The sequence below is a fragment of the Schistocerca gregaria genome, chromosome 2 (genome assembly GCF_023897955.1).
Source record: "Schistocerca gregaria isolate iqSchGreg1 chromosome 2, iqSchGreg1.2, whole genome shotgun sequence".
Taxonomy (NCBI): domain Eukaryota; kingdom Metazoa; phylum Arthropoda; class Insecta; order Orthoptera; family Acrididae; genus Schistocerca; species Schistocerca gregaria.
Window position 1 is genome coordinate 229,812,451 of NC_064921.1, and position 12,499 is coordinate 229,824,949.

At 44.5% G+C, this 12,499-nt stretch overlaps 1 protein-coding gene across 1 annotated transcript in view; it reads left to right on the forward strand.

Moving 5' to 3' along the window:
* The window catches only part of LOC126335722 (uncharacterized), a 48,863-nt gene extending 37,398 nt beyond the window's left edge, over nt 1-11,465 (forward strand). The window contains exons 5-8 of the mRNA XM_049999177.1: nt 2,738-3,653; nt 5,721-5,905; nt 8,846-8,917; nt 11,321-11,465. Of these exons, the coding sequence (XP_049855134.1) occupies nt 2,738-3,653; nt 5,721-5,905; nt 8,846-8,917; nt 11,321-11,465 (1,318 nt within the window). The remainder of the gene's footprint in view (nt 1-2,737; nt 3,654-5,720; nt 5,906-8,845; nt 8,918-11,320) is intronic.
* Nucleotides 11,466-12,499: the final 1,034 nt, after the last annotated feature.

The window sequence follows — 12,499 nt, forward strand, 5'->3', positions numbered from 1 at the left end:
TTTCGTCCATCTAACTCCGACGCCCCTAGCCGGTTGGAGCACCTTGTCATCTTTCACGATAGATCTGAAACAGTTGAAGCACATACACTAAATCGGTACAACAACTGCAGTAAAATTAATAGTGTAGTTACAGAAAGACATAATCAATTCTTAGCTGGCGCCTTTCTTAGCGGAAATTTTATACTTAATGTTCCATGAAGGAACAACAGACGGCCTAAACACTTCCTTATGGAACACCAGATGTCAATTCTGTTTTAATCAATGACTTTCCCTCCATTATTGCGAATTGTGACATTTCTGATGAGCAAGTCTTCTTTTTATTTCTTGCGCCGTCCCGGCCTACCACTGAATTCAACTGATGCAAATACGGCTTCATTGTACTATTTACTTTGAGTTTCATGTCAGTACCTATTTCGGTTTATGTCAATTTTTTTAGGTCTACCGAAAAGTCCAGCACCTAGTTATTCTGATAGGTAGACTACCACTGCACAATTTCCTAATAGAGTTGTTAATTTTTTTGTTTTTGTTTTTTTGAAAGATTTCTCTATGCTCTGTCATGTTTGAGTCTAGCTATTACAATACCTGAAAATTCAAGGATATCTCAACATCCTGAATTTCGGAGTGAAGTAGCGCCTTGCTTGAGTTTATTCTTGCTGTCTCCAATGATGTTAGGAATTATCAGTAGCATTTTAAAACTTGGTTACTTCAACAACAGTGTAGGCAGGCTGCCTCATTTGATGCAATCACTTGTTTCAAACCATTTCTCGTCCACACCGAAAACGTGTGGTCACAACAGTTTCGGTCACACAGCCTGTCGATTGTGTACCTTCTGTCTAAACGATGATTAAACTCTTGAGTTTGCTTTATATGTGCCCAGATGGCCTTTGCGGATAGAGGAAGACTTTGTTTTCATATCAAGTGTTTTGAAATCGTATTCGTTTGTTGCAGATTGTTACTTGAACATAGGTTTGTGTTTTAATAATACTGTTACATTGTCTGCGCTCGAAACTTTCAAATATGAGTAATAAAAGTGTGTGTTGTCATGTTGTGTTAGTGTTTATTTCAGTCAGCAAAATAAAAACAATAATTCAGTTTATTTGTTTAATTATATTAATATCTACATATTAATATTTAACAGATTTTTTACCCACCATGCCCTTACGATTGGCGTAATTTTGTCATTGGCATAGAGTAAAGCTATCGTCAACCTAAAGATTGGTTTGAACAACGCAGTGCTTCATTGGGCTTAGGTGTGCTGGGGTTGTATGACTTGGCCTTTCCCTGACTGTTGAACTGATTTATCCAGCAGTTATAGGCTGACCTTGAGTTGTAATATGGTCTCTGAACCATGGTGTAGCATGGCAGTTTTTCACTTTAACAAACAGTGCTAGAGATGAAAGTAGTGCCATGTTGTGGTCTTTACTCCGGAAACGAGTTTGATGCAACTCTCTGTGCTAGTCTATCTGTGAAACTTTTTTCTTCTCTACGTAAATACCACAACCTACTCCCAGTTGAACCTACATGCTGTAGTCAGCCCTAGGTTTCCCTGCACAATTTACATCCTTCACACTTCTGTCTATTACCAAACTGACCATTTATTGATGCCTCTGGATGAATTCTACCAATCAATTAAGCTCTATCATAGACTCCTCTTCTTCCCAATTCGATTCAGTACCTCCTCATTAGCTGTTTGATCTACCCATACTATCTACATTCTCATGTGGAACTACATTTCAAACGATTCAGTTCTCTTCTTGTCTGTTCCATTTAGTGCCCGTGTTTCACTTCCATACATGGCCACCCTGCACACAAATACTTCCACAAATGTCTTTCTGACAGTTACGTTTTCATTTGATTTTAAAATGTTTCTCCTTTCAAGAAATCATTTCCTAATATAATTCTCTCAGCGTTGCGTGATTCACTTAGACTATATTACAGTACCTGTTTTCAAGAGAGTTGGTTTGGGTTGTTTGCGGAAGAGGCCCAACAGCGAGGTCATCGGTCTCATCAGATTAGGGAAGGACGGGGGAAGAAGTCAGCCATGCCCTTTCAAAGGAACCATCCCGACATTTGCCTGGAGCGATTTAGGGAAATCACGGAAAACCTAAATCAGGATGGCCGGATTCGGGATTGAACCGTCCTCCTCCCGAATGCGAGTCCAGTGTGCAAATCACTGCACCAACTCACGCGGTGTTTGCAAGACATAAACATTCTGTCCAAGTGATGTTCTAAATCCTTCGCCTTCTCTTGCTGACGATAATGCCCTTGGCATAACCGAAGTTTATATGTCTTCTCCCTGAACTTTAATTCCCCTTCCAAATTCTCTCAACTGCTTGCTCAGTGTGCAGATTGAATAACAAAGGGGTAGGATACAACTCTGTCTGACTCCCTTCTCAATAACTCCCTTTCATGCCATTCGACTCCCGTAATTTCAGTCTGGTTTCTCTGACAAAATGAAATCCTAGGATAACCAGGGATCAAATGCTCGACATTTGTATTTGTCGCACTTCATATTCACTGGACCATCAAGTCACATATTATAAATTCAAAATGTGTTTATTTGTGTTCCTCTCGTGAAAATATATTTTAAAGAGTTACAGAATAGAATTAAAAATCATCAGATTAATTTTAACATTGTTTCATGGTTGTGATTCAGTCATTATCGTATCTGTAGTATCTAGCTTTGCAGGGTCAATTAGCAGGACCCCAGACCTACGATGTGGTTGTATCTTTGCAGGAAAGAACATAAGATGCAGCCGATCTCCTTTGCTATCCATCAGTCTCCAGCTTCCAGCTCTTACTATTACACTGACCCTCAGTCAACATCTACACTGCGTCACGGTTACTATGCACCACGGATGGCGGCCAGTCCCAGTCACCAGTGCCCTCTCGTCACCTCCGGATCTGGTGAGAGGATTTATCCTCAGGCGGGGTATCCTCCAGCACCGTCCTCCGTTGCCATGCCCAGCCAATTCCAGACTGTCCCATGCTACACAATCGGTGGACCACAGGCTTATCCTCCGACCATAGTGTATCAGCAGTACTGGCCAGCCACAAGCAATCCTCAGCCAGCATCGACTCATGGCCACCAGCCAGAACCCTCTCGCCAAAAGCCAACAAAGAGGGCTGTCCCCTCCTCTGGTCGGTCCTCGCCTTTCCTGGAGCCTCGTTATCACCGGCCAGTAACACCGAGCACTCCACCACCTCTGGTACAAGAGGGCGCAGTCTCATCTGCAGGTCAGCCTCCGTCACACGAGCCTGTCGAAGCAACTTCTGAGGCTCACTCAAATGCGATGAAGTCAGATCCTGTCAAGTCTGAAGTCAAACCTCTAGAAATGATATCAGTGGAAGTGAAACAGGAAGACCAAGGATTTGACATACCAATAAAGAAAGAACCAGACGAAGAAATCAAAGACGTTAATTTTGGGGAAGATAAGGAAGGCGTCAAACCAACGACAGAAATTAATCCAGAGGCAAATGTCGAACCAGTAGTGGGTGTTGATCTGAAGGAAGACCCATATGGAGAAGTAGAAGAAGATATCGATTTGGAGGAATATGAGACAGGGCAAGAGGAAGATGCCAAAGCAGGAGAGGAGTCGAACTGTGCAGATGGAGAGGATGACCAGCCAGGTGATGCAACAACAAGTCAACAGGTAAGTGAAGATAATGTACAACATAAATGTTTTTTGTTCAAGGATCATAAAGAACGAAACTTTAATTTGCCCTCAGCACTGAGTCTGTGATAGGTTTGCTGTAATATGACTTACTAACCACTACTAATCGAAGTATGTCTAAGGTTGCTGAGTTCAGTTTGACCTGGGGAAAATGGGGTGGACAGCGCTCTGGTGTGTGGAGTGAGATCAGTCACTCAACCAGTCTGGGCAGAACTGAGCTCAATCCACGAACATCTTGTGTGCTCTTGATTTCCTTCCATTGTCAATGGGTCACATGACGCTACTATTGTATCACTGAAGTAGATCCATCAAGCAGGGAACACAAAGTGACTAGCGATCTCCGGCACTGCTGCATACACCTATTGAAAACAGCTGTACTTTTATATCTGTGCTGGGTTCACAATTCGAACTGAAATAAGAGCGGTGAGGTCATAGAGAAATGGACTTTGGAGTTCTTGGGACAGCTCCCAAGAAGATCTCATTGGTGTTGATAATGCACATGGTCATCTCGAAATTAAGGGTAATTTATGCCCAGCCAAAGACGCTGAAGACTCGGTGTTTATGGTGTTTACGATGTACCAAGTGAATATGAGAATTTCATTAGTGACGAAAATCGACACACTGACTGCAAAGAAACATCTCTGTAATGGGGGTTTAGCCTCAATTATTCTACTGTCTAATTAATGTGGTTAGTCAGTATTTTAATGTTAGAAGCTTGTACTATCATATAGAGTGTGCAAGTCACTGTAGTAGAGGCAGTCACTACTGCTTGTGTGTCAAAATGACACATTCAACTGCAAGGCTTCAAAAATGCTGTCTGTGGTACTAAAGTATATTTCAAGTATTTAAAAAATACAAAGGTAAATGGAGGTCCGAAATCAAATGAAATTCTACAGGAGACAGCAGATACCTAATTCCAGATTACTCAGAAAACGTCACTGAACGTCAGAAATTTTGTGGGTGGAGTTCAACTTGACTTGGTATTTATGGAGAAATTATAGCCATACTAAGTGTTGTGTATATAGTTCCGCGTAGTCAGCACATACACAAATTTCCCACTAGAGCGCGCCCTGCTAAGCACAACAGCACAGGAGCAGCGCTCGTCTGTCTCCGCACTACGAGATGGCGCTGCCTTAGAGACGGACCAAATTCTACTTCCGCCGATCCGCGTATTAATATGTAATGCAGCCAATAAGATTGCTGCTAACATAGAACCTTTTCTCGTCACGGATCACACTCGCGCAGTGATACATGAACGTGCGAGGTATTATAATGAGTGTACAGATCTCTGATTACTCAGTCTGCATTTGTCTGCACCAGTCTGCACCAGTCTACATTTGTCTGTACCAGCCTATAGTCAAGTTTCAGTCTTCGCCTAATAAGATTACCATATTCCTGTACATAACCATGAAGAGAAATGTATAGACACTTTCTAAAGTATCAAAGATATGTGAGAGTAAGATTAACGTACTAAGACCAAAGGAACTTGAGATTGTCAATTGTTAACAGCATCCAGAATCAAGTTACATAATGTCTATGCTTTTTGTTATTTTAATAAATGTGTGTTAAAGTTAATCAAGTTCTGATTAAAGTTGGTCACCGTCAATCTGCTACTGTAAGCGTGCAAGTGGCATTTCTATCGTCTGACCTAATGGCAGAAGATAAACATGCCACGATAAGACCACGAGACATATTGCTGACACTCGCTTACTTCGTTAGAGTGACAAGTCAAATAATCTGATGGTGTGTGTACCGAAGGTCTTACGGTACGCACACCACACTAAGTACCTGATATCCAACGGCAGTGCGACAATGGATACATTGGTTCACAAGAAATCACCAAACTTAAGCACTGCCAGGCGTAGATGGCGAATGCATGGGAGACTGTTCTGGCTGAAACGTGCTGTTGACCTACTGGGGCCAACTCAACCTCGTGATGGGGATGCACCTTCAGCACTCTGTCGATAACCACTCCCTCCCCTCTTGTAAGTGCTTTGCTGGACTAATTGCTTGTTCCTCTTGCCCTCCCCATGTTCGCTTGCGTAGAGAGGCCTAGGAGTAGCGGAATGTGGTGTACGGCTCGTGCTGTTCTTGGGGCAGGTGCCGCTGCCTCCCTCAGCCCCGTGGGCGACGGTGGGCGGCGCCGGTCCCCTCCGCGGACCTCGCCGCAACGCCTGCAGGCAGTGCGGTCGCGCCTCCATTCGTGGCCTGCTCTGCTACAGCTGCTGCTGGTAAGTCCACTTTGCATCACTGCTCTACTCACCTGTGTGTCCTTTATGCCACTACAATTGCTCCACATTACTTTAAGGAAGCAATCGTTTACAGCGTCTGTGCACCCAGATACAGTTACGCATGTTAGCACACCAATTCCAGGATTTGAACAGGTGTGCCAGCTCTGGATCGAATTCGACCAGTGGACTGCTGAGGACCCGTGTTCTGTGCAAGCTGGAAGTAGTTTTTAGGCTGTATCCTACATCCCACTAGGTGAATACTGGGCTGGTACCCACATCCCGCCTCAGTTGCACAACCTGCGAATATTTGGAAATCATTTATGCTCTTTCACATGGGTAACACTACAGCCACCCATTGGGATACAGCCCTTAGGTCGGGAGGGGCGGAGGGGGGGTAGAGGACGAAGGGCAGCAAGGGCAACCACACTGCCACTTCTGGTAATAACCATGTCGACCCCGTGCAGGAACCGGATAACGCAAACGAAGAAGAAGAATCATTTACAACTTTTAAAATGTGTTTTAAAATTCATGATTTGACACATTATTTTTGTCTCACTTTATTAAAACTACCAATTTTGGTCAAACAATACATCAGCCTCAGAGAGAAAAAAGTGACTTCAATTTCAAGACATGCACCCAATCATGATCATTTGCATCTATATCATCATTTTACATCTTTTGCGTCAAAATTTAGAATTCCGGAAAGTACACATTTAACATACGCAACTGGCCATCATCTGCATTTCTTCTTGGTGTAGCAGTTTTAAACGGGTATTCATTGGACAAATATATTATAGTAGAACTGACATGTGATTACATTTTCACGCAAATTGGGTGCATAGATCCTGAGAAATCAGTACCCAGAACAACCACCTCTGGCCGTAATAACGGCCTTGATACGCCTGGGCATTGAGTCAAACAGAGCTTGGATGGCGTGTACAGGTACAGCTGCCCATGAAGCTTCAACTTGATATCACAGTTCATCAAAAGTAGCAATTGACGTATTGTGACGAGCCAGTTGCTCGGCCACCATTGACCAGACGTTTTCAATTGGTGAGAGAATGTGCTGGCCAGGGCAGCAGTCGAACATTTTCTCATGCAGAAAGGCCCCTACAGGACCTGCAACATGCGGTAGTGCATTATACTACTGAAATGTAGGATTTCGCAGGGATCGAATGAAGGGTAGAGCCACAGGTGGTAACACATCTGAAATGTAACGTGCACTGTTCAGAGTGCCGCCAATGCGAACAAGAGGTGAAAGAGACGTGTAACCAATGCCACGCCATACCACCACGCCAGGTGATACGCCAGTATGGCTATGACGAATACACGCTTCCAATGTGCGTTCACCGTGATGTCGCCAAACACGGATGGGACCATCATGATGCTGTAAACAGAACCTGGATTCATCCGAAAAGATGACGTTTTGCCATTCGCACAGCCAGGTTCGTCGTTGAGTACACCATCGCAGGTGCTCCTGTCTGTGATGCAGCGTCAAGGGTAACCGTAGCCATGGCCTCCGAGCTGATAGTCCACGCTGCTGCAAACGTCATCGAATTGTCGTGCAGATGGTTGTTGTCTTGAAAACGTCCCCATCTGTTGATTGAAAGATCGAGAAGTGGCTGCACGATCCGTTACAGCGATTCGGATAAGATGACTGTCATGTCGGCTGCTAGTGATACGAGGCCGTTGGGATACAGTACAGCGTTCCTTATTACCCTCCTGAACCCACCGATTCCATATTCTGCTAACAGTCATTGGATCTCGACCAAGGCGAACAGCAATGTCGCGATACGATAAACCGCAATCATGATAGGGTACAATCTGACCTTTATCAAAGTCGGAAACGGGATGGTACGCATTTCTCCTCGTTACACGAGGCATCACAACAACGTTTCACCAGGCAACGCCGGTCAACTGCTGTTTGTGTATGAGGAATCGGTTTGAAATTTTCCTCATGTCAGCATGCTGTAGGTGATGCCACCGGCGCCAACCTTGTGTGAATGTTCTGGAAAGCTAATCATTTGCATATCACATCATCTTCTTCCTGTCAGTTAAATTTCGCGTCTGTAGCACGTCATCTTCGTGGTGTAGAGATTTTAATGACCAGTAGTGTATTAGGAAATATGTCAATAGTTCCCCTAGCCTTGTGCTCCGCATGGTTAACAGCTCGCTTCACGTACCACTGGAGTACTTTGCTGTTGTATAGAGTTCTGACCTCCAGTCAGCTAATGCCCAGTGTCTGTGTTGTTTGGCCGACTGAAGGATGGCAGTTTTACGTGCTGCTGTGAGAAACGGCCTACTGCGCGTAGCCTGGCTCGAAAAGTGCACTGCATGCAGTTCTGTGCCCAATGTTCGCTCGAGTGTCGGTTGAGATGGACCTGCGTTCAACGACAGCAGCTACTGGTGTCGGCTTTGAAACCGACTGTCATTGACAAGGCACTCGCCTCCGACCGCTGTCGGTCAGGATTTTTTTACAACAGTGTTTCTTATACCGATTCACGTGACTGCGGGAGGTATTCCATGTTGAGTTAGGTAACAAAGCAGGCAACTCCATTCACAGTGAAGTCATTAGCACATCTGAATACGATAACTCGATTCTTCTATTTGCCACCTATACACGTCGATCCGTTTCAGTGTTCTGACCCCATATGACCGACTGGCACATACACAACACTTCGCTGCCGTGACTTACGTCACTGGCTGAGCGTCGTATGACGTCATGGTACCAGTTGTACGCCGTATACAGCGCTGCGAAGCGACCAGTGCCCTTTTTTGTGTTAAATGGATGACTGGTACTTTGTTTGCTGAGCACAAAATGTATACATAGCCTGAAAACTGACACATTCCACACAATTTTTCCAAACATTGTGCAAATGATTCTCGCTTAGGGAAGATATAAGTGACTAAGTAAAAAGTCAGGCCTTCATGTGTTTGCAGGAAGCCCACACCGGCAGATGGACTCGCTGTGACAGCGTGTGATCGCTTTCAGAGTCTGATTTTCTTGCCCAGGTGAGAAGCAACGTTTTGAAAATTTTTATTCATTGATTTATGGTGGTGTTACCGTACAGTCATCCATAGTTTACACATACGAGGGACAGTTATGACGTTTTAATTATCGTAGCGAAAAAAGTAGTTATATAATTAACGTGTCTGTTATCATATACTTGCAGTGGTGGCAGACACCGAAATCCCCACACCACACTATCGTAGCACGTCCCCAGTGGAGCCAAAACAAAATTACCTGCTGGTCTACATCTTATCAGTGGAGTACACCATTTTGTTTTGGCTGCCCTGGTGGTGTACTACGGTATTGTGGCATGCGGATTTCAGTGTCTATAGCACTGCATGTACCTGTATACAAACAAGTTAATTACGCAACTTTACTGTTTTCGAGTGGATAATTGAACCCTTGTGACCACCCTTCATTCAAAGAAAAGTGATCTGTTTTGAGAGCATAAAAGAAAATTAGCAAACCTAATACGAGACACCACATACACACACACACACACACAAACACATACACACACATACACAGAGAGAGAGAGAGAGAGAGAGAGAGAGAGAGAGAGAGAGAGAGAGAGAGACGCTTTACTTGATTGTTTTCTAAGTACTTACCTCATAAAATTCAGAAGAATCATCAACGGAGCAGCAGTGTTCAGTTTGTACTATCTGTTGAGTGTGTGGTGCTGGCCTGTTTTTATGTTACAGTGGCTCGCTGCCTCAGACCTGTGTGGCTTTCAGACGCCCAGTACCCGCCACCAGAAACCAATCTGGACAGCCAAGGTGACTAGACCCCAACCAGTGTCTTCCATCACTCTCGTACTATATTGCACTACTGGCCATTAAAATTGATACACCACGAAGATGAAATGCTACAGACGCGAAATTTAACTGACAGGAAGAAGATGCTGTGATATGCAAATGATTGCCTTTCCAGAGCATTCACACAAGTTTGGCGCAGGTGGCGACACCTACAACGTGCTTACATGAGGAAAGTTTCCAACAGCAGCTGACCGGCGTTGCCTGGTGAAATGTTGTTGTGATGCCTCGTGTAAGGAGAAGAAATGCGTACCATCACGTTTCCGATTGCGGTTCATCGTCTCGCGACATTTCTGTTCGCCTTGGTCGAGATCCAATGACTGTTAGCAGAATATGGAATCGGTGGGTTCAGGAGGGTAATACGGAACGCCGTGCTGTATCCCAACGGGCTCGTATCACTAGCAGTCGAGATGACAGTCATCTTATCCGAATGGCTGTAACGGATCGTGCAGCCACTTCTCGATCTTTCAATGAAGAGATGGGCACGTTTACAAGACAACAACCATTTGCACGACAATTAGATGACGTTTGCAGCAGCGTGGACTATCAGCTCGGAGGCCATGGCTGCGGTTACCCTTGACGCTGCATCACAGACAGGAGCGCCTGCGATGGTGTACTCAACGACGAACCTGGCTGTACGAATGGCAAAACGTCATCTTTTCGGATGAATCCAGGTTCTGTTTACAGCATCATGATGGTCCCATCCGTGTTTGGCGACATCGCCGTGAACGCACATTGGAAGCGTGTATTCGTCATAGCCATACTGGCGTATCACCCGGCGTGTTGTATGGCGTGGCATTGGTTACACGTCTCTTTCACCTCTTGTTCGCATTGGCGGCACTCTGAACAGTGCACGTTACATTTCAGATGTGTTACCACTTGTGGCTCTACCCTTCATTCGATCCCTGCGAAATCCTACATTTCAGTAGTATAATGCACGACCGCATGTTGCAGGTCCTGTACGGGCCTTTCTGCATCAGAAAATGTTCGACTGCTGCCCTGGCCAGAACGTTCTCTCACCACTTGAAAACGTCTGGTCAATCGTGGCCGAGCAACTGGCTCGTCACAATACGTCAGTCACCACTTTTGATGAACTGTGACATCAAGTTGAAGCTTCATGGGCAGCTGTACCTGTACACGCTATCGAAGCTCTGTTTGACTCAATGCCCAGGCGTATCAAGGCCGTTATTACGGCCAGAGGTGGTTGTTCTGGGTACTGATTTCTCAGGATCTATGCACCCAATTTGCGTGAAAATGTAATCACATGTCAGTTTTAGTAAAATATATTTGTCCAATGAATATCCGTTTATCATCTGCATTTCTTCTTGGTGTAGCAAGTTTAATGGTCATTAGTGTACGTTTTATGACAGTCGTGGATACTGCACACGAAAACTAAGTTGACCCTCCGTGCAGTAACTGATTGGAGAGACCGTAAAGGTATTTTCGATTTACGGCCGCTCCCATTAGTCACTGCGCCGAGTGTCAACTTAGTTTGTGCGAATGATATGGGCTACTGGGATGTGCTGTCTGCTCATAGAATTTCGCGGTGAAACTGTGCATTTGTTTTGTTGCACGTGTCCGTATCCTTCTCAGAGACTATCTTCTTGTTGCAGTCCTTTTCAGCGACAAGCACCAGCGACTGTGGGAGGAACAGGATGTGGCGTCGCCAGAGGATCGGGAAGCGCTCGAGGAGCAGGAACCACAGCCGGCAGACAACGCGCAGAGAAGAGGCGAGTAGCCCCAACATTCTCACTCCTTTTCCACATTAGTTATGTACTTGTAGTCCAGTCTCAGTAAACCACTTTGTGTTTTCTTTAATGATGGGTTTTAAACGTTTTCTGTACGATTAAATATAAGCTCGGTCTTTTTTTCATCCTTTTGTGCCTCCTATGACCACTGTTTACAGTTTTTTCATTCTTCGAAATAAATGTACAGTGGTTCTGTTGCATTTTATCTGAGATCGCACTATCGTTGAAATTTTTGAACGACAGTGTTATCGACACTGACTTCATGTACAGATCGTAAATTTCACAATTGCAATTCCAGTTGTAAGCCATTATCCAGTGATTCAGTTGCAAAAACACTGCCGCGCTGTCTAAGGGGCACACACACACACACACACACACACACACACACACACACACACACACATCAACTGTCAGCAGCATTCGTTGTATAGATTATTGATCAAAAGTATCCGGACATCAATATGTGATACGAAATTGACCACTGCATGTGAAGAGAGTTGAACACGCAAATATAAAGAAATAGAGAGTCTTGTGTTGTCAGAAGAGAAGTTGCAATAGCATAATGGGTCAATTAGGGTAGCTCAGTGACTTAGAATGTGGACAAATCATTGGATGTCACATGAGTAACAAATCCATCAGGCACTTTTCAACCCTTCTAAAGCTGCCCCAAGTCAACTGTTGGTGACGTGACTGGGAAATGGAAACGCGACGGAACAACCAAAGATAAACTGAGAGAGGCAGATTTCATTTATTGACCGTAGAGCATTGTGGATGGTGGTTGTAAAAAAGTAGCTTGAAATCAGCGGGAGGGATGACTCGTGAGTTAGAAATGCTGCCAGCAGTTCAGGTAGCACAATAACTGTGTGTAAGGAGTTAAAAATAATGGGGTACAGTGGTCGAACTGATTCTCATAAGCAACACATTTCTGTAGGCAATGTTAAGTGACGGCTTAGATAGTGCAGAAAGTGATGCCACTGGACAATGGATGACTGGAAATAGCAGTGACGAATCACGCTTTATTCTG